The sequence below is a fragment of the Thamnophis elegans genome, chromosome 12 (genome assembly GCF_009769535.1).
Source record: "Thamnophis elegans isolate rThaEle1 chromosome 12, rThaEle1.pri, whole genome shotgun sequence".
NCBI classification, from domain to species: domain Eukaryota; kingdom Metazoa; phylum Chordata; class Lepidosauria; order Squamata; family Colubridae; genus Thamnophis; species Thamnophis elegans.
Window position 1 is genome coordinate 14,054,951 of NC_045552.1, and position 27,811 is coordinate 14,082,761.

General features: G+C 41.9%; 1 protein-coding gene across 1 annotated transcript; it reads left to right on the forward strand.

Annotated features, from left to right (window-relative positions):
* Positions 1 to 988: 988 nt before the first annotated feature.
* On the forward strand, positions 989 to 27,811 carry MATN1 (matrilin 1). Its single transcript, XM_032227740.1, has 10 exons — positions 989 to 1,115; positions 1,199 to 1,263; positions 6,729 to 6,771; positions 10,289 to 10,635; positions 16,941 to 17,163; positions 19,369 to 19,494; positions 21,077 to 21,484; positions 22,791 to 22,943; positions 26,028 to 26,108; positions 27,759 to 27,811. The coding sequence occupies exons 1-10, from the start codon at positions 989 to 991 to the stop codon at positions 27,809 to 27,811; spliced, it is 1,626 nt and encodes a 541-aa protein (XP_032083631.1).

A 27,811-nucleotide genomic window follows, 5' to 3' on the forward strand; every position in this document is an offset into this window, starting at 1 on the left:
CTATCCATGAGTTTGTGTGTCTGGTTGAGATGAGGACAAGGTAAGTTCGGACAATTTCCTGGTGTATGAAATGGAGGCTCAGGACTCTTCTATAGGCAGCACAATCACCAAGACAATATTGAGGATTTAGTGCCACAGGGCGCACATAATTCAGGCCTCTCATACATGGTCACTGTCACAGCTCCTTCACTTAATAACCAAGAAAGAAACCACTCAACTCCATTTTGCAGAATTAAGAGTACTTTCACTGATTGTAAGTAATAAGAAGCTAAGCAAAGCTGGATCTGAGCAAAAGAGCGCGAAAGCATTGGATATCAATACATGATTCATTCCCCTCCCCTTGGTACCCCAGTCCATAGTCCAATCATATATCTCCACAGCTGTCAGGTGGGAGACATCTTCAAAATCATCATCAGGTTGGTATGCCCGGACAGTTGGCCTTGGCGGGAAACTCCCCTCCTTCCACATGCGCAAACGAATGGTGAGAACAACTCCCAATTAACAGTCCTCCTATACAGATTATTTCCCTCACCCAAATACCATGCCCTCCCTCCCCATTTCAATGGCAGCCGAAAAGCAAGCAGCAAAACAGAGGCTGACATCCACTATTTGTCACTCCTTGGATTCTGGCATTCAAGATGGCAGAACCATTCTGCTCCACTAAGCAGGATGTTGAGGCCACATATTTGCAGTTCTCCAACAACTGGCGCACTACAATAAAGACTTGTATGTTATAATAAGTACTTGATGTTCTTGGAATATAAATATATCAAGAAAGCATTTCCCCATAATTGCTACTTTTTAGCTCTGTTTGCAAAACACACTTAACAAATCCAAGCGTTGATGTATTGGTACACATTAAACCTGATACGTTTGTTGTTGTTGCTTAGGGGGCTGTGAAATTGAGTTAATTTATGGGTTGGGTTAATTTATGGTTCAGTGTATTGTGCCAACTCAGAATATGGATTATTTGTATAACATGGTTAGCATGGGGTGTGAAAATAGCAATTCAAAGCTCATTTACTTGGCTTTGGCATCGCTTCATATTGACTTTGCTCTTGTTGTCCTGGGCTATGAGGACAAAGAGTTGGAGGTTTGGAGGAAGAAACCAGCAAGTTGTGTTTTCTCCTTCAACCTCTTGTGTTCCTAATCTGAGTTTGGGATTATAGTGTGATTCTATTGGTCTTCTGCAATGCAGGTTACATCAAATCCATAATGGAAACGTCTGTAGATTCTGACAAAAATGAACATCAGGAACTTGAAGTATGGAGATTCTTTCAATAGATCTACCCAGAAGAAACAATATGGGGGTTACAAGAATTCTACCAAATAAATCGGTTTTGATAACCTGGCAGCCCTCTTCATTCTTAACAGGGCTGACTATAAAACTTAAACTGAATCCTTATTAACCTGGACGTTGGCTATCACATCTGCTTACAGTTGTCCCGTGTTCTCAGGCAGCTCCTGGGAGTGAAAAGTGTTGCCATGCATAGTGTGTGTCATAGCCTGTTTGGATGAATCTTTCCTATGAAAGATGGAAGGGATAGAAACTTTGGAGAAAGAACCAAGGGAGATTTGAGCAGGGACTTGTGTCTCCAAAGTAGCTCTTTCCAACTCTTTTAGATCTGCAATTTAGGAGATATCTGATAGCTCTCAAGCTAATGATAACAGGGTTGTTGCTGAGTCTAGAGCAACAAATACAGGGCGGGGCATAACCTTTTCCTAGTGGGTCACAGCAACACTTGTAATAACAACACAAATAATTCATACACCATTCGAAAGCCCATCAAAAACTGAGTTTATTGACACGATTTAATAGTCAGTATGACCACCATTAGCCCTTCGAACAGCATTCAAACGAGGTGGATAAGAACACAACAAATCTTCAAACAGTTCCGTTCGATTTTCCAGATTTTTCAACACAGTTTCCAAATTCATTCTCAAAGTTTCAACCGAATATCGATTTTGACCTTGCTCCTGAATCATCAGAGCTTCCACTTCATCCTTAATTATGGCCCCAATGTTCTCTGCCGGATTGAGATCTGGCGAATTTCCCGGCCAGACGTCATTGCCCCAAAATTCGACATTGTTTTCCTTTAACAATTGCTGAGTCGCATTTGCACGCATGCAAGGAGCTTTGTCATGAAGAAAGACAGCCTCACCAACCACCAAGACATTGTCTGGATCACTGAGAAATGGAATGACATTCTCCAATAAAATTTTCTCACGGAAATAACTGCCATCCCAGGATTCCCCTTTATCCTTCAAAACCCAATGCAGTTTCTTGGCTGTGAAAATGACGAAAATCCCGATGCAAGTCGGATTGCGAACGATTTGTCGATATCATTCATGTTTGGCGATGTCGTCGACGTCTTTAGCCCAAATTCGATCGTTCTGGAAATTCGGTTTTCGAATGGCATAAACGAAGAATTCGTCAGATGGCGCCAAATGAAGAAAATCTTCCTCGGTCCATTCAGACAACCAATCGCACAACCAAAGCCGATCTTGAACGTGTGTTTGAGTTTTCAATGGTTTGCAAATGACGTGGAATGGCTTCAAACCTTCTCGTTCTCGATATCGGCCGATTGTCCTTTGATCAACTCGTTTTCCACGAATTTGAAGGATTTCTTGGGCCACTTTTCGGTTTCCTTTTCGTTGTTTGCGACTGCCAGTTGCAATGATGGCTTTGCTTTCTTGGGACAGTTGCAGAGGACGCCCTTCTCCAAATTTTGTGAAACATTCTTGGGCTGTTTTGTTCCAATTATCAGTAACCCAATCCGGATGACGTTTCAATTTGTTTGCAATCCATTTTCGATTGATAAACGTCGCTCCAGCATCGCGAGCCTCTCGAAAGGCAATGCATTTTATTCTGTCAATGATCCTTTGTTCTTCTGAATTGAATTTTCCAGCCATTCTTAAAGCAAATTTAACATTTAATAGCTCATTCAATTCAGTTTTTTATGGGCTTTAAAATGAGGTGTCGCGGAAGTTGTAAACTGCTGTCGATCTTGCTGTGACCCCCTAGGAAAAGGTTATGCCCCGCCCTGTAGAATGGTCCAGGCTTCAAGGCTGAGTTCCTTGAGGCCATGGTCTCTTAAGAAGTTCTAGCTGGGTTCAGCCTAAAGATCTAGAGCAGAAGAGACTCAACTTCTTAGTAATGTTGATGATAGCCTTTCCTGTCACTTGTGCATCCAGAATTGCTACTGCTTGTTCACTTGAACTCCTAGATCTCAATCTTTCTTTGACTATGCTCTGTATCTGCTCTTCTAGGTTTATGGTTCTTCCTCTGCTATTTTGAACACTCTACGAGATTTTACCTAATCTTGTTGCCTTCCCTTTGTTTTGAGAGTTTCTTGCTCATTGACCTTTCTTTACTGGACTACATTTTTTGCTTGTTTCCTGTTTTGGATAGCGCAACACTTGATGTGCAGCTTTCAATGCAGTAGGAAGATTTGATCACCGCCCATGTGTTGGTAGAAAAAAAAAGGATGTATGCAGAGGTGGTATTCAGCCAGTTCTGATTCTGGTGAACCGGTAGCGGAAATTTTGAGTAGTTCGGAGAACGGCAAATATCATCTCTGACTGGCCCTGCCGCCATCTATTCACTGCCTCCTGAGTCCCAGCTTATGGGCGTCCCAGCTGATCGGCTGGGTCTTCATTTGTTGCCCTGCACAGAATGGAGCTGGAAAGCAGGTTAGTGGGGTGTTCTGAACCCCTCTCCGTCTGGTGAGTCACGCCGACACAAGCTTACTGTTAGCCACTCTTTATTCACAGTAATTACTCACAGACAAGACATTGGCAGCAACCCAGACTCCCAAAGATAAGGGACGCACACAAGAGCTTCTCCAGCTTCTCTCTTCTAATTAAAAAAAAAAAAAGAGCTTCTCCAGCTTAGTATAATGGTTGTGTCCTGCAAAAGGTCTCCTCCCAAAGTCTCTTCTTATATACTCTCTTGGGAGGAGCCTAATCACAACCACCTGTGCCTGATTATCTCCTATGAGTCTATCTCCGTAATTGCTGCCTTTGCTTCTCCGCCCTTCTCTGCCTGGCGTCAGGGACAAACTCCTTTTGCTCTTCCCCACTGCTCCAGTGCCTGACATCAGGGACAAACTCCCTTTGACTTTCATCATTGCTCCATGCCTCAGGCACCTCCTGGTGGCCAACCAGCCTCTCTGGTCCCTGCTTGAAGTCTGAACCCTGCCCAGGGTCCTCCACATCTTCCAGAGCCGACTCATAGGGTCCATCACTATCGGAGTCCATCGGCAGCTCCAACGGCTCCTGCTGGGCCACAATAGTGGGGTAGGGAGGAAATGGGGATTTTGCAGTATCATTCCCCTGTCATGCCCACTAAGCCACGCCCACCAAACCACACCACACCCACCAAACCATGCCCCCAGAACTGGTAGTAAAAAAATTTGAATCCCACCACCACTGGAAGTATGTCTAAGCAACTGCTAGAGCAATAGCTTCTCTTTCCTTTGGACAACCGCACCCTTTTTGTAGCTTCCCAGTTTGATGTCAGTGCAGAAAAGGCCTTCTGTCTACTACGCCAGCTGGTTCAGCTCAGAAGTCAAGAACAGAAGGACCCAGGACTCTAAAGCAAACTGTATTTCACTGGCAGGGCCACAAACTCCAGCAAATGCAGGTGCTAAGTCAACTCCAGATACATAGGAGGTTGCTTTGAAATTATACCATCTGGTGGGACATGTTTTTAATGCTCTCTTCAAAGTTCATACATTTTGTTATAAATGGACACGGGAGGAGTCCAGGAATGCATTTTTTTTTCCTTTGGGTAAATAAGATGCTAAGATCTTCCTCTTTGAAGCTCAGGGGGAAATGATTTATGTTTTGATACCAAACATGTTTGCTGCTTCTTTACCTTGCACATATCTATAAATACTGATGTACAAAAATCTAAGGTGCCTCACTGTGTTTCTAGAATGTGAATGTTCCTGCTGTACCAGAGTTTCTAAAAAAAAAAAAGGAAATCTTTCTATCACCATTAACAGAAAAATGGCACAGAGAAAATTCAGACTTTTTTCCCCCCTTCACATTAAGAACAGCCATAGAGAGTTCATTTACTGGAGGCTGTGAATAAATCCCTTTCATAACTATATGGACTTGTCCATACCAAAAGAGCTTTGTGTACAGAGCAATGCATGAAAAAAAGAATATACAGTTTTGGGAGAGAGGCCCTTGGATGTTTAAAGTCCACTTTGTTCCCTAATAATGTTGCTGTGTAATATTTATCTAGGAATGAGGGCCCTTTTAAATGAATCAGAATTAAAATTGGTATTATCTAGAGGCAGTTCTCTAGATAATACCAATTTTATTCTAATTCATTTAAAACGGCCCTCATTCCTAGGTAAATATTGATATTATCTAGAGGTAGTTTATAGGGACGTGGTAGCTCAGTGGCTAAGACGCTGAGCTTGTCGATCAGAAAGGTTGGCAGTTTGACGATTCGAATCCCTAGCACCGCGTAATGGAGTGGGCTCCCGTTACTTGTCCCAGCTTCTGCCAACCTAGCGGTTTGAAAACACGTAAAAAATGCAAGTAGAAAAATAGGAACCACCTTTGGTGCGAAGGTAACAGTGTTCTGTGCGCCTGTGGCGTTTAGTCATGCTGGCCACATGACCATGGAGATGTCTTCGGATAGCGCTGGCTCTTTGGCTTTGAAACGGAGATGAGCACCGCCCTCTAGAGTCGGGAATGACTAGGACATATGTGTGAGGGGAACCTTTACCTTACCATAATTCTACTCAGGTATTTTTTTTCCTCCAAAAAGTGAACGTGCATAAAACTTTTCTAAATCATCAGAATTATTGGCAAGTATTTACCTCAGCCACTCAGCCTATGCTGATTCACCTTAGAAAGTCATCCACAAAGAGAAATTGTGTTGGGTATTATTATGGAATAAAAAAGCACCTCTCTAGCCAATTCCTTTGTCTTTCTCACTTTCTGTCACTGTAGTTCTTCACTAACCATCAGGAGGAATGTTGTGATTGAGAACGGCATTAAAATGTAAAATTCATCTTTCATTTCTTGAACTTTCCGCTTTATATCTCCTCTGTGGCTTTCAGTTCTCTTGCCTTTCAAATCAACGCTAAAACAACAACAGCAACCCACCGCCAGGCATATTAACAAAAATGAATAAGAGCATTCCTGTTTCCTAATAGCTTTCTGAGAAATGTTCCATGTGCTCATGGAGTTATTTATGGAGTCCTGCCTTGGTCCTCAGTGTTCCAGAACTTAGAAAAGGCCATTGGCCCAAGACAGTAGAAGCAGTTTACTTACTGTGGCAGACCCTGGGCCAGATTAAAGATGGTGATTGGCAGATAAACTCTTTTCTTCAGCTTTACTTGACTGCCTTCACTGTTCAGGGCTCAAATTCCCTGCATTCCGAGCCTGTCGCTGGTCTCTTTTATAACCTCCCACTTCCTAGCTTAGCAATGAAGCCGTTGTGGAAATTTCAGGTACTGGAAAAGGCCTTGGGGACCTTGTCAACTGCCATCCTTCCAAGCATCCTTTTCCATCTCCTCCCTCCCACTCCCTCCCACTCCCCATCACTCCTGCATCTTAGAGGTTGCCCCCCCCCTGCCTTCCTGGGGAAAGGCCCCTTAATACCTCAAAACCACCACCGAGACAACCCCATTTCGCTTCCATCCTAAGCAGCCATAATGATGCTCGTTTCTGCCTCCCTATTCTTGCTCCTGCTCCTTTTCCAGAACCAGGGTTCTTCTGCTGATGGGGTCCGTCCTCAGCGGAGAGGTGAGTCATAGAATGCCTTGGTTAGCTTTTGCAAAACTTTGCCAGGTTAGAGCAGCCACGCAGAAAGGAAAGCCAGAAAGAGGCAGCCACCTGAATATTTGTGGCTTAAATATTTATATGACGGATCTTTCCCCTTTTCCTATCACACTATAAAGCTTTCTTCCCAGGTGATGCTTTGGTCTTAATTTTGGATTCCTCACCTTTACGGTCCCCCCCCTCCAACGCAGTCATTCTGCTAAACAAATAATTCCCTCAACACTGTCAAACTATTCACTACGGCTGCATTTCTATTACTATTAAGACTTCTCATCGTTCCTATCACCCATCTCCTCCCACTTATGACTGCATGACTGTAACTTTTTTGCTTGTATCCTTATGATTTATATTGATTGTTTCCTGATTGCTTATTTGTACCCTATGACTATCGTTAAGTGTTGTACCTTATGATTCTTTTTTTAAATTAAATTTTGTTATTGTTTTTATTACACATACAAAAAAGAAAAAAAACCGAATCATCTTTCGTTACATCTTGCAGAAAGCGTGTCCATTGGTACAGATACATTTCGTGCATTTCTTCCACAATCATTACCTATACTTCATTCAAATTAAGTTGTACGTTTTAGAATTTATGTATTTTACTATCACTGTGTTTGATTACAGTTACTTAAACTTGTTTTTTCCCCTAAAATCATTTATATTTAAAGACACAACCACCTACTGGCATACTTTCACAATTTCAATGAGTCTACCATAACTTTACATCTTTATAACATATTCTAAAAAAGAGGCAATTAGTAGGTTGTCTAACATTCCCTCCCCTTTTTTCCCTCCCAACTCACAAATTAGCGCTTCTGTCCGAATTACTTTTAGTAGTACAAATGTTGTACCTTATGATTCTTGATGAATGTATCTTGTCTGTTTATGTACACTGAGATCATATGCACCAGACAAATTCATTGTGTGTCCAATCACATTTGGCCGATAAAAAATTCTATTCCACTCCTTTCCACTCCTTTCCACTCCATTCCTTTCCACTCCACTCCATTCCATTCCATTCCATTCCATTCCATTCCATTCTATTCTATTCTATTCTTATCACAGTGATAAATCTCAGTGTACATGCAAACAATACTGTACATACAGGCAACAAAGTAATAAGATTTGAAGTAGGTCTCAAGGCAGATCAAACTACAATGGATAAAAGGATTTCTTTACATAATGATGCGTTTTAGTTCTCTTTTCTACAAATGCAGAAGAAAATCATAATCTAAAAGATCTATCAATGGTCATTAGGCGCAGCAGTTATTTCTCTCCCGACCCTCTTTCTAGCATGTTTTCAGGGTTATTGTATTCATCAGTTACAGCCCTGAATATTTTCCAGCTCTTGAGCTTGCAGTCTCAAATTCTGCATCCACAAGAGACAGAGATGGAAAGAAAAGAAGAAACAAGGCAACATTCAGACACTGACGGTTAAAATTATAGTTTTTTGTTCTGTCTTGCTGAACCGAAAACAGCAGTCAGTTCAGTGACAGTTGGAGGGAAAGCAAATGGAGACGGTTTTTCAGAAGGCATAATGGAATTACTTTGGCTCTCACACTTTTCTTGCCTCTTCAGATCAAATTTTATTTTTGACCTTGAAGTTAGCTATTCTACCACACTCCTTTGGCAGGAGATTTCAGGCAGTTACTGTATTTGCTTACAATCTCTAGGGATCACAGAATGGAGCAAATACGTGTGATGGGTAGTAAAAATATTTTACTGCAATGTAAAGAGACATGATGGATTTGTCAATATTTCAACATTTCCTCAGGTTTGCAAGAGGATTCAATATAAAATCTCTCTTGATATACATATATACCATACACACACACACACACACACACACACACACACACACACACACGTGTGTGTGTGTGTGTGTGATTTATGTAACAGAACTGCATTTGACATATTTAGTTTTACACATCTTTTTCCTGCATGGTTATTGGTAAATTTCTTGTGAGATGGGTGGCTCTATAAATTTGATAGATAAATAAATAAGCAATCACTGGACCAAAATAGCCCCCACCCATCAGCCCATCCTTGACTGTTTCGGGCTGCTGGGTGTAAATTTCTGGGAAATTTGGAGAATGGTGTGAAAGAGCCAAAAATACAATCTTGTTTTTTTTTCTTTCTTTTTCTCTGCAAGCCACCAACGTCAGGACAAAGACTGTGTCATTATTTCCTTTACTATAATGACTGCAGTTCAGACCTGAAGGCAAATCAGAACAAAGGCAGAGCCTCCATCGTTAATGCAAATCCCAGAAAAGTAATCCCATTTAACATTTCAAGTCCTATTAGACTGAAATGCTTCCAGTTAAGCCAAAAAACCTTCAACCCACCCTCAAACATGGTCAAGGATTTATGTGCCACATTACTGAGTGTGTTGAACGCTGAATATTTAAAGAGGATTGAAATATATATATACCCCAGTGGTTTTGTTATTTTGGAGGGAATATAGTCCTAAAGAAAAACACATAGTTATTGGCATCATTGGACGTACCATAAGAGTGGCGCCAACAGACCAGCATCAGAAAAATGGGAAGGGGAAATTAAGTCAGGTTGAGGGCTTATATATATCTTCCCTATTTAGGGTATGGTGAGAATCTTGGATAGTTAGGGATAAAACCACCTCTTGTTCTGCCAACAGCTCCATGTTCTCACACCACATTTTAAGATGTTTCAGTGTCTGAATTTCCCACAATTGACCAAATCAGCAATAGAGACTGATGATGATGATGATGATGATGATGATGTTGAGGAGGAGGAGGAAGAGGAGGAGGAGAAACAACTGCTTGGATTTGTCTCTCCAAGAGGAATCCAGTACTAACTTCACAGGAGAAAATGCAACATATGGAATAGTCTATACTAGAGATTACTGTATCATAAAAGGAGTAATCATTGGGAAAAACGGTGTAGTTTTCATATGGAAAAAGATCATAAGGATGAATGTCTATGGAGATTCTCAATCAACCAGATCATAGTTTTAACAGATTAATAGAATTGGAAGGGACCTTGTTAGGTCATCGAATCCAACTCCCCACCCAAGCAGGAGACCCTACACCATTTCTGACGGATGGCAGTCCAGTCTCTTCTTGAAAGCTTCCAGTGATGAAGCTCCCACAACTTCTGAAGGCCACTTCTGTTCCAATGGTTCTCACTCTCACAATGGTTGCCCCAAAGGTGCTTTTTCAAAAGGCAACTGGACTTTCTTGTTTTCTTTTCTTTTCTTTGAAAGTGTTTCTGAAGAAGTGAAGAAACTTCTTGGGCGAGAAACGAAACGTTTTCAAAGGAAAAACAAAACCCAAGGAAGTCTAGTTGCCTTTTGGAGAAAGCACCTTTGGAACGATCATAAGGTTGGAATTCTATCACCATCTAGTTGAGAGGAAGTCCAAATGAATTCAATGGGACCTGCATCTGAGTTGTTATATTTTTAATTTTTGAAAAGAAAAAAAAGCTATTCTCTTCTCCCAAATAGGTGCCCAGTGCAGGACGAGACCTACAGATCTGGTGTTCATTGTGGACAGCTCCCGAAGTGTGCGCCCCAATGAATTTGACAAAGTCAAGATTTTTGTGTCTCAGGTCATTGAGGCACTTGATGTAGGTCCTAATACAACACGGGTTGGAGTCATCAACTATGCCAGTGCTGTCAAGAATGAATTGTCCCTAAGAACGCATCAAACGAAGACCAGCCTGTTACAAGCTGTTCGCAAGATTGAGCCTCTCTCCACTGGGACCATGACAGGCCTGGCTATACAGTTTGCCATCAACAGAGCATTCAGTGAAGGGGAAGGAGCCAGGGTGAGATCCCCAGAGATCAACAAGGTGAGATTGTCAAGGAGCTTGGCTTTATTTTCTTCTTGCTTTGTTTCGTGGCAATCATTCCATGAACTTAGTTCTCCCTGTCTCTCTTGTTTGCAACCTGTGTTTTCAGGAGCATTGGTGGTCCTCAAAATTATGTACCTTTTGTGGGTGCTTAGATGATTTATTTAAAAAAAATGGTTAAAGTCTAATGGGATTTGGCATAGCTGTTGGAAGTCTAATAGTTCGAATAGCACCACTTGAACACCATTGGCATTGACAAATTCACCGTCAATCAATTGCAAAAGGCAGCTTTCTCAGAAGAGTTTGGATGTAAAGTCTTAATGTAATGGATGTAAACTCTTAATGTAAAACTTAATGGTGTTTCAGAAACCATCACAGGATGTTGTGATGATTTCAGGAACACCATTAAACATCCACTTCTGCCTATCCCAGGTCCTCAGGAAGGGCTCAATAGGCAGACAAAAATGCCAAACCCAGTTTGAATATCTGACTGACTGAGCAAAGAACCATAATAGTATCTCATGTTGTCATATAAGATTTGAACCATTTAACTGCAGGCAAATGGGAAGTGTGGAAACTTAATGCTTCTGACATGCCTCCCAGCAACTAACTGTGGTTTCCAAAGGACATAATCTCCCATCCTAGGGGCCTCATCTCCTCTCAGCAAGTTAATGAGATACTTGTTTTCCCACTGTTATTAGCTACTAGGAAAAATGGGTAGAGTTCCCAGTTTTATGTGCACCATATCTAACAACCTTTGGAAGGCCATTTGAGGCCTGCAGACCTGCAGTTGATCACTAACACCCAAGAGGAATATATGTTTATCCTTGAACAAATGCTTTCATCCCTTTTATTTGTCATGTTTAATTTGATAACATTCTTCTCTTCACCCAATTGCTGTTCTGCTTCTCAATTACCTAACTGACGCTTAGATACAACTCAGTGTAACAACCGTTTGATGAAATGTCTCCTCATAAAGTCCTTCAGGAGATACAAAGATTACCATCTTCTTCCATATGTTCCTTCCCGTTTGTCTTGGTCATTTTCTGAGGCACAGCTTCAGATTCCTTGACCTCATAGAACTAGTGATAGAGCCAAAAAGCCAGGGGTGGGCTGCCACAGTATCGTCTGGGTTTGGGAGAACCCATAGCTAATGTTATGGCCAATTCAGAGATCCCCCAAATCCCACCCCACCCTGCCCTTCCCACCTCTCCCCGCCTCTCCCAGAAGTCTCCATGTGGCTGGTTTTAGATGCAAGGTAAGTGCAGAGCCCATGTTGAGGCTTGGGAAGGGGGGGGGAGAAATGGGCCTCCTAGAAGTTCCAGAAGTCCAGAAATGGGCCCATTTCCAGCCTCTGGAGGGTCTCTGGAGCTCGGGGGAGGCAGTTTTCACCCTCCCAGAGGCTCGAGGAATGCCTCCGGAACCTGGGGAATGAGAAAATGGCCCCTCGCCATGGTGCAAGAGGCTGACTAGGCCATGCCCACCATGGCCATTCCCACATGGCCACACCCACCCAGTAACTTGGCAGAGAACTCGTTGCTGAAATTTTTGAATCCCACCCCTGCATAAAGCCTACATTTGGAGAATTGATAAACCTCAGCTTTGTGGGATGGGGTCAACATATTTGTCAAGCCATGATGCTCCACTGTTTAAGGCTATAAAAATGTGGTTCTTTAAAGAACAGAGTTGGGTGAAAGTGAGGAGCTCTTTAGGTTTTAGGCATAAATGCCCTTTTCTATGAGCATTTTATTCTTGGAAGGATTTAAAATTAGCTAAATATAGTTGAGTTCACCACCTTGAATTTCACTCACAGGTGGGCTAGAAGCTAAATATATACCAGTTGCTAAAGTCAGATATTCTTTGGGGGGGAGACATAAGTCAACAAGAAAAAAAATCTATCTTGTGGGAAAGAGCTTGAAATACTAAATTAAAGGTTCCTTTCCTTAACATTTTCACAAAGATACCTGTTATTGCTATTGTTTTTGTTGTTATGACCATTTCTGCTGCAAAGGGGGAAAAGTTACCTCAAACAGAAGGCCCTTTCAACTTTATTAAAAGAACCTTATGGATCAGGAAAACCTTTGGTCTGAAGGACAGAAATGGTAGACCATAATTTAGCTGGTATCTCATTGTCTTTAAACCAAACCGAGTTTCAATTTCTTTCACAAGCTGAAAAGAACAATTCTGCTTATTCGTTTTTTCTCATAAAAGAACAGTTTGTGCAACATGATCTATGCATTCTGTTTTCAAATATTGATTCATGTCAAGTCAATGCACATGGGTAACTGGATGTCACACTCTGATTCATGACTACAGATGTTCATTCCACACTTGTAAGAAACGTTTGTACATAAACTTGTATGTGTGAAGTCTTTTTATAGTGTTTGACTATGAATGCCTAAACATGGAAGCTGATTATCGCAGTTCCCATCTGTCTTTATTCTATGTGTGGAGATCAAGACTAAATATTTATTTATCTGGGACAGACACTCTTTTCTTTTGCTTGGATAATCATAGTTTATTTAGGTTCTAGTTTTTAAATCTTTTAATTCCTAATGAAGTAATTCTTTTCATTTGGGATCAAGATTCAGAAACTCTGGTCTGTTTCTTCTTCTTGTGCCATATCCATCATCGGACGTTGGCGATCATGTTGGCAATCCTATTTTTATCAATAGCCACACAAAAAAAGTGTTGTTGAGTTTTGTCCAAACCAGTCCTTAGGTTCTGACGCTGTGATGGTCTTCTTCCTGGACCTTGTTTGCCTTCAATCTTTCCCTGAAGCCTTAAGTGAAGGATGCCGTATTTTTCTGGGTGTCACATCTCATGTCCAAAATATTCTAACTTTTGCTTTTTTGTGGTTTTGAGGATTTCCCTTGGCTTTCCCAGGTGGCTTATCCCCTCCTCATTTGTGATTTGTGTCAACCCAACCTATATGCAATAGCCACCTGTAAATCCACATTTCAGATACTTCTAGTCTCTTCAAGTGGCTTTCTGTCAGAGACCAACTCTCCACTCCGTAGAGCAGGATAGAAAATATGTAGCATCTGACAAGCCTGATATCTGTTTAGAATGAGCAAATCACTCAAAATCTGATCCTTTGCTTTGGCACTCCAGGTTAGGCTGGTTCAGAATCTTCTTACATTTTTTAAAAAAATAGATGGGTAGGAATTTTCATTTGTTTTTCTCAACCTATGACTTGACCAAGAAATCTGTTCACGCTTCTTTGATCTCCTGCTTATTCACAGCAGTGGAAGGTGCTTCCTATGAAGATTTCTTTCTCTGCAACACTTCTTGGACTAAATAAATGAATTGCTGAAGGCACAAAGGGTTTGTTAGTGAAGCTACGAGGTTGCAAATATCACACAGTCTTGATTTCTTAAAATAAGAGGGAGGTATAAGAGATTTTACAGCTCCACCTATTGCTGAAATTGACATGTTACACCATTTGGAACACACCAGTCTAATTCGGTTTGGGTAAATGGTGTTTGCATAACAATCCAGTTAAGACAGAGTTCTATGTAGACCTATCACTTCTCAATTTCTTTATTTATTTCAAGAAACACAATTCATTGACACCAATGCACAATGAACTTAAAAAGGAGTCTGTGTGGGCTTCAAAAGTTAATATTACACCAAAAGAATCAGTGCAATGGTATGTGGGAAGGTTTTGTTTTTGAAGGTTTGAAGGCTATGGTTTTCCCAGTTGCAATGTATGGCTGTGATAGTTGGACCATAAGGAAGGCTGAGAGCCAAAGAATGGAGGCCTTTGAACTCTGATGCTGGAGAAGACTTCTGCGAGTCCCTTGGACTGCAAGGCGATCAAACCGATCAGTCCTACAGGAGATCAACCCTGACTGCTCTTTAGAAGGCCAGATCCTGAAGAGGAAACTTAAATACTTTGGCCACCTAATGAGAAGGAAGGACTCACTGGAGAAGAGCCTCATGCTGGGAAAGATTGAGGGCAAAAGAAGAAGGGGATGACAGAGAATGAGGTGGCTGGATGGAGTTACAGAAGCAGTTGGCGTGAGCTTAAATAGACTCCAGAGGATGGTAGAGAACAGGAAGGCCTGGAGGAGTGTTGTCCATGGGGTCGCGATGGGCCGGATGTGACTTTGCAACTAACAACAACAAAATGTGGGAAGGACCTTGGCGAACAGGAGGAAGAACCTTGGAGAGCACAACAGGCATGTCAAAGAGGTGTGGGATGCATTTCAGAAAGGACCTCTCCCTCAGTTTCCAGAAAGGAAAAGAAAAGAAGGGGAGGAATGTCTACGAGCTTCTCAAACATCCAGGTCAAATGTGCTTTTTTTGAAAGGCAACTGAGCTATTTTTTTAAAATCATCTTCTTCTTATCCAAGAAGCTTCATCAGTTCTGATCTTCATCAGCTTCTTAGATGAGAAGCAAACAGCTTCTTCAAGGAGAAAACATTTCTTCCTCCAGGAAAAAAAAAAACATAGTCCAGTTGCCTTTTGGAAAAAGCACCTTTGAAACAAGGGAGAAATGTTTTCAGTTAATGTTCGGTAGAAATGTTTCTACAAGCTTGGAACTCTGACTGATATTCTCCTTTATTGATAATATTTTCAGTCTTGCAAGATACAACCTTACAATAGAGTTAGTATTCCTGGTTATGCTTCTTGTCCAAATTACCCCCAAGGGCTAACAATGAGATCCGTGTCCTTTGCAAGAGATCTCCCTTGCTAGCTCATTTCTTCGGTAGTTGAATGTGATTCAGAAATATGCTGGTTGCTGCCCTACTTTCAAAACCGTTCATGCTGCTGCTCTTGCATTTTTGCCACTGAGCTCTGGAGAAAAGCCCTGGGATGTAACTGAGCCTATGAATCAGATGCATTGTATCACCTGACACTTCTACAGCAGAAGCAATGAAGATGCCTCCAAAGCAAATGGTACCATGAAACTGAATGGGGCATCCAAGCACTCGCATGCAATAGAAGATTCCCATTTTTCATATCTTTCTCCCCCTCTTGTTGCTTTTCATTGGATTTAATGATTATAATGCATCATCTTTTATTCAACTAACTTAGCCAGGCAGATGTTCAGCAATTTGAACAGCTGTAGCTGCATTTAACTCTGAACATAATGAAGCTTCAACAGGTTGCAACCCAGGCATGGAATCCTCTTACCTTCGCTATAGGTTTGGGACCGGGAGCGAGCACTTCCATGCGCAGAGTGTCCATGATGATGTCTGGGTGGATGGGTGGAGCCTCCCACCATCACTGCTACTGGTTTGCCCAAACTAGGGAGAACTGGCAGAATGCCACCTCTGTGGCAACCCTATGAGTAGAGGACACTTAAAAATTTGCAGAAGAGGCATAGAGTATGTAGAATGGGTGGGCGGAGATGGGTGTCAGGTCTGCCTATGGCCTTTTAGAGTCACATGACAAATGTTTATATAAGGGGACATCTGTCAAGGGTGGGTCAACAGCATGATTGATGCCCTACTTCTTTTTTTTTAATATATGAATCCCTCCTCACCTTTTGCAGGCCTTTGTATCTATACGAGAGAATAATTTATTTACTTTTTTTTGCTGTGAAATTTTATTTGGGGGATTCAGATATCTAGATGGAATTTATCCAGCTGAAAATGAAAATGTTTAAAGACAGAAAGTAATTTTAAGATGACGAATAATTGTAACTGATTCTGACCAGAAAAATCAAATTAGGGGTCTTCTAGAGAAAAAAACCTACTCTGTTACATTTTCAGTTCTTTCTTTCTTTCTTTCTTTCTTTCTTTCTTTCTTTCTTTCTTTCTTTCTTTCTTTCACATTTTCTTTCTTTCACATTTTCTTTCTTTCTTTCTTTCTTTCTTTCTTTCTTTCACATTTTCTTTCTTTTTTCTATTTTTTTCTTCCTTCTTTCCTTTGTTCCTTTCCTTCCTTTCCTTCTTTCCTTCTTTCCTTCTTTCCTTCTTGCCTTCTTGCCTTCCTTCCTTCCTTCCCTCTCCCCTCATTTCATTCAAATATATGCCTCTCCCGGCTGCAATCATGCAGCACTACTTTGTATTATTGTTCATCCCTTTTAAGGCCCAGATACAGTCTCTCCTTTTAAGATGTACTCTGGGGAGCCTTCCTTGTGCCAAAGTGCCTTTTAATAAAGAAGCAAGAGATTATTACAATATCTAGGGAATAGGATCCGTTGTTTCTATTTGTGGTTGAGATAGTGGAATACTAATCTCACTTGGTTTGATAAACACCATCAGGGAACGGTAAACATCATCCCCATCCCAACTCTCGCTGGGGCCCAGTTGGGAAAGAAATCAAGGAAGTCTTCATCCTCTCATTCCCAGGTGGCCATCGTAGTGACGGACGGTCACCCCCAGGATGGGGTGAAGGATGTGTCAGCAAGGGCAAGAGCTCTTGGGATCGAAATCTTTGCCATTGGTGTCGGCCGTGTCGACATGCGTACATTGCGACAGATAGCCAGCCAGCCCCTGGATGACCATGTGGATTATGTTGAAAGTTATAGTGTCATTGCGAAGCTGAGCAAAAAGTTTCAGGAAGCTTTCTGCGGTAAGTCTGAGACATTCCTGAAGGAAACACCTACGATAAATTGTCCTTTCCCAACTACAAGATGTTCCTGGGTATTTCTTTGTTAAAAATAAGCTTCTGATTAGAAATAACTAGGAAGCAAAGAGAATTCACACGGGGCATTTTATAAGTAGCTTAGTTTATAGCAGTTCACCCAGACAGAGGTGGTATTCAGCAGGTTCTGACTAGTTCTGGAGAACCGGTAGCTTGGAGTAGTTTGGAGAACTGGTAAATGCCACTTCTGGCTGGCCCTGCCCCTGATCTATTCACTGCCTCCGGAGTCCCAGCTGATTGGTTGGGTCTTCTTTTGCTGTCCTGAACTGGTAAATGCCACCTCTGACTGGCCCTGCCCCATCTATTCTCTGCCTCCCGAGTCCCAGCTGATCGGGAAGAAATGGGGATTTTGCAGTAATCTTCCCCTGCAGAGGGGAGGGAAAGGAGATTTTACAATATCTGTCATGCCCACCAAGCCACACTCGCCAAGCCATGCCACGCCCACCAAGCCACCCCCACAGAACCGGTAGTAAATTTTTTGAATCCCACCACTGCACCCAGCCCTAAAAAATCTGTTATGTTCAAAAATTGTGGGGGATACTATCTTGAAATACATGCAGCATCCTTGGCAATTGTAGAGAAGATGTTTGCCTTTGCCCACTCCTGATATTATTTGGTAGTGTCCCATGCAAATACTCACCATATCTGATCCTACTTAGCTTTGGAGAACTAGATAAAATCAGCCACATTCTGTTAAACCTAAGGAAATTTACTGTGCCATAAAATGCCTCTTGCCTAGGTTCGGGAGGCTGATGCACCTCCTTTGTTCAGGAGTCTCCAAGGACGCACATGGCTCATGGGCCATTTAGTGATCCTGGTTAAAAAGTTTATGAGGAAAGGAACATTCAGATGGTTTATAAGGTCAGATGTTGATTCCAGGAGATTGGAATTGCTGAGGTTTCTAGGACCCAGGGCAGAGGTGGGTTCCTACCAGTTTGGACTGGTTCAGCTGAGTAGGTAATAACTCGGCCTGCCAGGCCCCCGAACCGGTGCTAGCTTCAGCACCGCCATCTTGATTTTCTGTGCATGCGCAGAACAATCTTCATTGCAAATATGTCATTTTTCTTTCCTTGTCTAACATTGTGTGCATGCACAGTCCTTTTTAGGTGCAAATGTGCATGTGCACCCAATTTGGTGTCGTTTGGTGTGTGCGCAAGCATTTGGTCGGCAGCAACCCCCCCGCCCCTGATCCAGGGATATCAAACTGGCAGCCCGCAGGCAGGATGTATCACACCAGGGGTGGTATTCACTTACTTTCCCTACCAGTTCGCAAATGTGAGCGTGCACCCATCCACACATGTGCTCAGCCTTCCATGCATGCGCCTTGATCATGTGTGCGGCTTGCACGCATGCACTCAGCTTGAAAATGTGCCTAAATAGGACAGCATAGAGTTGGTTCAGGTGAACCGGTCTGAACCGGCTGAATACTACCTTTGTGTTACAGGCAGGCCATGCACACCCTGAAGCAGTGTTTCTCAACCTTGGCAACTTGAAGATGTCTGGACTTCAACTCCCAGAATTCCCCAGCCAGCATTCGCTGGCTGGGGAATTCTAGGAGTTGAAGTCCAGACATCTTCAAGTTGCCAAGGTTGAGAAACACTGCCCTGAAGGGAAAAAAATGTCATGATACATCATGTGACGGCAACATGAGTTTGACACCCATGTTCTAGGTGATCTACTCAAGACAAATGGATACTGTAGTCAAAATATTTTGATCAAAGAAAAGAATAGAAGTACTTTTCTTTCCATATGGAGACCACTTCTGAGCTTTGTGCTTGAAGTGGAAAAGAATGAAACTTTGATTTTGGGTTTTACCGATTAGATTAATAGATCTTTATAGAAATGACTTGTTCATATTATCATGAAAAAACAAAATGTTGTGATTTGATATTAATGCCTTATTTTACTGCAAAAGAGAGAGTTGGAAGTCAATATTTCTTTTTCTATTCTTCTTATCCTTCCTCACTTCTCTTCCTTCTCTTCTTCCCCACCATTTTCCTATTTATTTTTGTACCGGTATTTTGTATCGTATTTTAACTCAATAAAAACGTTAAACCCCAAAAAGAAGAAGGATACCGTAAGCTAAAGTCAAACCTGCTCGTTTACTGCGTTTATTACTTTACTACTTTACAGTTGTGTCAGATTTGTGTGCCACCGGAGACCATGATTGCCAGCAGATTTGTGTCAGTACAGGAGCATCGTACGCCTGTGCTTGTGAAGTGGGCTTCACCCTTAATAATGATGGGAAGACCTGCAGTGGTAAATAAGTTTTGTTTAAAACTTTGTCAAGGGGGCCAAAGTTGATTAGAAGTCATGGAAATGCATGCCCAATTCACAATGTGTGAAATAACCTCATTCTTTTGAGGATAAACTGCCATTCTGTAAAACAGCCAAAGAGAACAAAGAACACGCTTTCAGACAGGAATCTTAGTTTCTGACTTTCTCTTGTCTAGCGCAGGGGTCCCCAAACTCAGTCTGTGGACTAGCCCTGATCTGCGGCATTCCAGGAATTGGCCCGCACAATAGCAATAGCACTTAGACTTATATACCGCTTTACAGTGCTTTACAGCCCTCTCTCAGCAGTTTACAGAGTCAACCTCTTGCCCCCAACAATCTGGGTCCTCATTTTACCCACATTGGAAGGACGGAAGACTGAGTCAACCTTGAGCCTGATGACATTTGAACTGCCAAATGGCAGGCAGCCAGCAGTCAGCAGAAGCAGCCTGTAGTACTGCACTCTAACCACTGCACCACCATGGCTCACAAATAAGCAAAGCCCCATCCTCAGGGAGTACATGCAACTATACCCCCGCTGGTCTACAGGAAACCTCTCTCTGTGGAACCAGTCCCTGGTGCCCAGAAGGTTGGGGGCCACCGGTCCAGTGTGTAGTTCAGGAGTTTATTACTGTATACCAGGGGTGGGTTCCGGCTGCTGCTGCTGTCAGTTCGCTCAGGGCAGCGCCATGTGTGCACTTGATGCGCGTTTTGCATGCATGCGCAATACTAAAAATTGCTTCTAGGCATGAACAGAAGCCAAAAACCAGATGGAAATGCCTACAGTGCCACCGAGAGAACCAGTTCAGGGGTATGGCAGACCTGGCTGCCAAGTTACTACCTATTCAGCCGAACTGGTCTGAACTGGTAGGAACCCACCTCTACTACATACTATGGTGTAGAGTAGAACAACCCGTTCTTGAAAATAGGGGGCCTGTTCTGACCCCCCTCTTTGCTCGTTCAGAAACTACAGCCACACAAAGCTTGTAAAGGAATGTCTTTATCAGTCCCGGCTCAAGCTGGTTGCAAGCCCAAAATAAACATAGATAAACGGCTCTTACAAAAAGTTGAACAGCAAATGCAAAAACAAACTCTCACAGCAAACCAGGTTTACATAAAGCAAATCACTTATCCAAGTGCTTCTTTGAATCATGAACATGAACTAGACCAGGAACGGAACGGAACTAACAAACGAACGAACGATGAACGTTGACTTCTGCAACTAGAGTGTGGCACCATCAATCTTTTATCCACAGGAGGAGATCCTTAACGAGCCACAGCTGCTTGTTATCTTCTCCTGTGAGCATCCTGAAACTACTCACTGATAGCAGCTCCAAAGGTTCCTACCAAGCCACAACAGGGCCAAAGCAGAAATTATAATGCTTGAACATAATGACTTATTTTACTTCTTGTAGTGAGGACACACCTCTCTAAACACACTGATCTGGCTGATTAAAATCAGTTTTTAAAGAAGTATTGCTATCTAAATGGAAGAAATGTCCATCCCCCCGTCCCTCTCCCCCAGTAGTGGCTTTCTTCCCGTTTTCTGTTTTTCCCTTTCCTACAGTATGCAATGGAGGAGCTGCCACAGACCTCATCTTTCTGATAGACGGGTCCAAGAGCGTGAGGCCTGAGAACTTTGAGTTGGTAAAGAGATTCATTAACCAGATTGTGGATTCTCTGGAGGTGTCAGATAAAAACACTCAGGTGGGCCTGGTCCAGTACTCTAGCTCAGTCAAGCAGGAGTTCCCACTGGGGCAATACAAGAACAAGAAGGATATCAAAACAGCAGTGAGAAAGATGACATATATGGAAAAGGGCACCATGACTGGCCAAGCTTTGAAATACCTCGTCGACAATTCCTTCGCCATCTCTAGTGGAGCAAGGCCTGGTGTCCCCAAGGTGGCCATTGTATTTACTGATGGGCGCTCCCAAGATTACATCAACGATGCAGCCAAGAAAGCTAAAGAATTAGGTAAGCATTGGGAAATTAGGACCGTAGTTTGATGAGAGCCCAGTTAAGTTCATTGCTTAATCTCAGAAATTGATAACATTGTGCTTTGAGGGGTCCTGGATGCTCTCTGAGCTTGGTTGTTTGTGACACAGATGAGGTTCTCTAGTTTGGGTAATGAAACATCTGCAAGAAAACAACTAAGCTCAAAGAGCAACAAGGACTCTTCATTTCAATCCTGAGCTGCAAATATTCTCCTTGTTCTGACCTAGGCTTCCCCACAAAGTACGAAGCAGACTCTTGGTCCTGATAAAACCCCTTTTATTAAACGAATGTGAATTCCTCTCATTCACATTCAGCAAAGGCTTGGTAAACAGTCTTTCAAAGGTGAATTTATGACCACAGACCTTATCTAACTTGGAAAGCTGCCATGTAAATATTTTCTAAATGAGGTGCTGTGCAAGGAAAGACTTGGCACAGAGTCTCTGAGATTCACAGACAGATCTTCACACTCCTGAAACTAATGAATGAATGAATGAATGAATGAATGAATGAATGAACAAATTGTTTCCTGCAAAAGCCCACTCCCCTTTCACTCCTCTTTTATTTCCTATGGGAGGGGCCATTCACTGTCCACCTGTGGCTTTACTCCCAAGTTGCCCATGATTTCTTAGCTATTCTTTTCTTCTGGCAGCTCTGTGAATGCGCACACTGGGAATAGGCTCCAACTGTTCCTCTGCCTCAAAGCTGTGTAGCTCCGAAGGCATCTGAGAACTGCCAGACAGCCTTGGCCCCATTTCTGCCTCTGACGCAGAGCCCTCGTCCGAACTTTCCCCAGCCTCCAGGACTGGCCCATGTTCCTCTTCAACCTCCTCACTGTCTGACTCTGCTGCCAGCTCCTCTGGCTGCTGGAAGGCCATAACATTCCTTTATTGGTACATTGTATTATATCAATGAGGATTATATTTCTACAGTAATACATTCCCCTTTCTCTTCTGGGGTTGATCAACCCTCTCTTTTACTGTTGCATCCAACTCATGCAACTATGATGTCATAATGTTTACAAAACTAGATGTGAACTTGACAAAGCCAAGAGATGCATAACAAAGTAATTTGCCTGATGCAATACCTGAAAATCATTGTGAGAAGATAAGGTGATGGCCCCTGGAGAGGAACAGTCCAGATGAAAGCTTTTTATTCATAATGCCTCCATGTTTTCCAGGTTTTTTTAAAAAAAATCTTTACATACATACCCGCACAATGCCTTTTGATCAATAATGCTTTTCATGAACAGGGCAAGACGCAGATGATTAGATCTTGTTTGTTTCAGGATACAAGATGTTTGCTGTTGGGGTGGGCAATGCCATTGAAGATGAACTCAAGGCAATTGCCTCAGAACCAGTGGCAGAGCACTACTTCTATACAGCTGATTTCCGAACCATCAATCAAATTGGAAAGAAGCTGCAGACTAAAATATGTGTTGGTAGGTGAAATTGCACAATAGGGCAACACTGTGACCTTTTGTTATGACAAATACCATGTTTCCCTGAAAATACCACCTACCCTGAAAGTAAGCCCTAGCTTGTTTTTTACACATACACCCAAAATAAGCCCTTGCACACTTCAAGGGCTCTGACGGTGAAACAGAAGCCAGGGGGCACCACACACATCAATTGGGAGCTAGTTTCTTGGCTGCAGAGACCTTTCCTGAAGGCCTCTGATGGCGAAACAAAGCCAAGGGCTGCCACTTGTGTCAATCTGGAGCTCGTTTCTTGGCTGCAGAGACTTTTCCTGAAGGCCTCTGATGATTAAATGGAGGCCAAGAGTGACACACACAATTGGTAGCAAGCGGGCGCAGAAGAAGTGGGATGGCAATGGGCTCCTACTGGGCAGGGCTGTCGGTGCCACCGCCATTGCAAGGTGAGTCAGTGGAAGACATCCTCCCAAAATAAGACCTGGTGCCTTTTTTGGTGGCAAAAATATATAAGACTAGGTCTTATTTTCAGGGAAACACGGTAGTTGCAGATTCTATTTGTATAACAAGCAAGGTAATGACTATAGAGATTCTCATTCTTCCAGGTGATGGATTGTCCCAAAGGTTCTTTTTCAAAAGGCAACTGGACTTTGATTTTCCTTGAAAACATTTCACTTCTCATGTAAGTTCTGAAGAAGCTTCTTGGATGAGAAGGGAGATATATTCAAGGAAAACACCTTTGGGGTGACTAAGTTAATGATTCTTCTGCTATTTTGTCTTGATTTTTCTAGGAATCATTATGCTCATGGTGGTATCTTCTGGCATTATTGATACCAATTGTCTCCACAAGTTTCTAAATTATTATCTTCAGGGATCATGTCTCCTGTATGTCCTCCATCACCTGAAGGGTGGCTATTACGGAGACTGTTTCTTAATGGTGACTCTTCATTGTGGGATACCCATCCCAAAGTGGTTCACATCATGTTTATTGCATTGTTAACACCCTCACTCTGTGGGGACCCATCTATGCATTAAGATCTTCAGAGCATCCTGCTGCTTCCACAATTGTATAATCCTCAATGGGCTGGTAGCACCATATCCTACTGAGTATCATAGGTGTACAATCTCTCATGGTGCCTGCATGAATAACTACTGCCAATGCCTTTGCTCTATCAACAATTGAGGGGGTGGGGTAAGGAGTTAGAAACCCAGAGGCTTTATCTATATTTGAGGAAGCAGTCTTCAGTGCTTATCATCCCATCCTGCCATCAAGATGAGCTTTATCCCATTCTTAAAATGACAACTGTGAAGTAGACACAAAGCTGGCCCTACCATTATATAAAATTAAGCACTGGCTTCCAGAAAAGGAAAGACAATCTGTTAGAGGACATAGCCAGAGGTGGTATTCAGTCGGTTCGTTCTGGTTCGGGTGAACCGGTAGCGGAAATTTTGAGTAGTTCGGAGAACCGGCAAATACCATCTCTGGTTGGGCCTGCCCTCCCACTCCTGTTGTTCCCTGTTCTATATTCCCCTTTTTTAGCTCAGGTGATTCACATGGCAGAGAGGATTGATGTGCTTCATCTGAGCCAAAAAAACAGCTCAACTCACCAGCGCTGACACCGCAAAGCGCTCTCTCATAGAACTGGTAGGAAGAGATTTGGAATCCCACCACTGGACATAGCAACTCATGTCATACAGTCTGTCTATTATTTTTCAAACCTGTTTTCCCTCAAGGAAGGCAGAGAACACTGTCACGTTCAACGTTGAAGTAAGATTGAATTGCTAAACTGGTGACCAAGTGATGTTGGGGGAGAGTCTCGTCCCTTGTTGGGTCTCACATTTCAAAGTGCTTCTGTCTGACCCTGAACAAATGGTAGAAAGAACCAAACCCTTCAAGAGTTACTTGAAAGCTGTTATTTGAAATGCTCAATTAACCTTCTTGAGGATGGTCCAGAAATCAGTTGAATGCTCAAAGAGCTCAATTCATTTTCGCAGCAAGGATTAGCCTGTCCGTGCATCTTGAGTTAGATGCATACCCAATGCTTATGCTCAGTCTCTTTCTGTGAAATGATGTGTTTGGAATTTTTTTTTTTGGTCTAAGTAGGGGCTAGAACATGGCAAACACATTTCCAAAAGTGAGTGCTGCAACTGGCTTTCTCAACCCATTGAAGATCCTCCTGTAAATATGCCAGGTGATTCAATGTGTCAAAGACAGGGGTTGAGAATGTTTAACGAAATAACAGAATGACAGAGTTGGAAGGGACTTTGGAGGTCATCTAGTCCATCCCCCACCCCACTCAAGCAGGCAACCCTATAATATTTCAGACAAATGGCTGTCCAGTCTCTTTTAAAAACGTCTAGTGATAGAGCACCTACAACTTCTGGAGGCATTCCACTGATTAATTGTCCTAACTGCCAGGGAATCTCTTCTTAGTTTTAGGTTGGGTCTCCCTTTGATTCATTTCCATCCATTGCTTCTTGTCCTACTTTCAGGTGTTTTGGAGAATAAATTGACCCCCTCTTCTTTGTGGCAACCCCTCAAATGTTGCTATCACTGCTATCATGTCATCCGTAGTCTTTCTTTTTATTAAACCGGACATACTTTTTCATTGTTTTAAAAAGGGTTTAAGGATAGATGTTAGTATGAGAAATCTCTGGAAGTCATTTTTTTTCTCCTTCCATTCTTAACACGCAGGCACCCCTTCCCCCAACATTTCTTCCAAATGATCGAAAACCGTTCTTCTGAAATTTAGTTTTCAAATGATGGGAATTTCAACAGTACAATGTGGGGCTCTTTGAAAGAAAATTGATTTGAATAGGCTTCTTGGTCTTATTGCACTTTTACTTTTGAAGAAATAAAACACACAAATGGTGCTACTGAGAACTAGTTATTGCTGAATTTCACTGATGCAAAGTTGCAATCTCAGGGCCAAAAATAGAGTGCTCTGAAACTGTTTGCAGTCTACCATCATCACAGGTTGCCAACCTGAGGACTACAAAAAATATGGCCCATAAGCTTTTATAATATTTCATAATATTCAAGATCTTCTTCCGATATTTTATTTGCTGAACCATTTTGTCTTGTCTCTTCAGAGGAAGATCCATGTGAATGTGAAGCTGTTGTCAAATTCCAGAGAAAGGTAGACAATCTCATAAAGGCATTGACCCGAAAACATATCCTTTGGGGGCCACTTGGAATAGAGTGTGTTAGGGCATCTTTGGGGCTTGAGGTGATTATGGAAAGCACAAACCTGATTTACACCAAGTGATGCCCTTGCCCACTGTGCTTGAGATTTGAAGAGGAGGATATTTATGGTACTTCCTCAACAATGAAAAATGAGTGATGGCTGCATGTGTTGTTTAGGATTATTTTATATAGCTACTGATCTTATTTCAAAACTAACTCTCTATTCACAATGCATAGAATATTCCTGATATCTCCTGCTGTGATGTAGCAATAGATGATAGATGATAGTAGATAGATGATAGATAGATAGATAGATAGATAGATAGATAGATAGATAGATAGACAGACAGACAGACAGATAGACAGACAGACCTAAAATAGATATAGATAGATGATAGATAGAGATATGGATGGATGGACAGATAGGAAGATAGATATAAAAATAGATAGATATAGATAGATAGATAATAGATAGATGATAGGTAGGTAGGTAGGTACTAGATAGGTAGGTAGATAGGTAGATGGGTAGATAGGGAGACAGACAGTCAGACAGACATAAAGATGATAGAGATGGATGGAGGTAAGTAGATAGATAAATAGATAGAGAGAAATAGAGAGAAAGAGAGAGAAATTGAGATATGGATGGATAGGTAGATAGACAGAGAGATGATGATAGATAGATAGATAGATAGATAGATAGATAGATAGATAGATAGATAGATAGAGAGATGGATGGATAGATAGATTAGGTAGATAGATGATAGATGATAGATAGATATAGATAGCTGATAGAGATAGATAGATAATATATAGATGATAGATGATAGATAGATAATTAGGTAGACAGACAGAGACATAAACATGATAGAGATGGATGGATAGGTAAGTAGATAGACAGAGAGAAAGAGAGAGATTGAGATATGGATGGATGGATAGATAGATGATAGATGATAGATGGAGATAGACAGACAGACAGAAAATAGATGATAGATAGATAGCTGATAGAGGTAGATAAATAGATAGATGATAGATGATAGACAGATAGCTGATAGAGATAGATAAATAGATAGATGATAGATGATAGATAGATAAGTAGATAGATAGACAGAGACATAAAGATGATAGAGATGAATGGATAAGTAAGTAGATAGAGAGAAAGTGAGAGATTGAGATGATGGATGGATGGATGGATGGATGGATAGATAGAGATAGATATAAGGGGTGGTGGTATGGGATGGGAAAAATGATACTGGAGAATGGGGAGGTCAGAAAGGCAGAAAGATGCTGTACTCATCCCTTTCCATTTTTGCTTAAGTGACTTCTACTCTTGGCAGCCATTAGAACCAAATCATTCTTAAAAGAATGTGACTTTAAGCAGAAATTGAATAATCATACCTGGATTATATTGGTGTTTCCCAACCTGAGCAACTTTTTAAGATGGGTGGCCTTCAACTCCCTTGCTGGCTGATGAATTCTGGGAGTTGAAGTCCTCCCATCTTAAAATAGCTGAGGTTGATTCATATCTGTATCCAACAACTTATTTCCACGATTTTTATTTAGTCCATCTCATTGAATTGAAACTCCTGAAAATATGTTCATCCTCTTTCTATGTATGTTATTCCTTAAGTCTTGCTCACTGGAAGCTGTATCCAAAAAGCTTGCCATTCTAGAAAACAAGATCTCTGTTTAA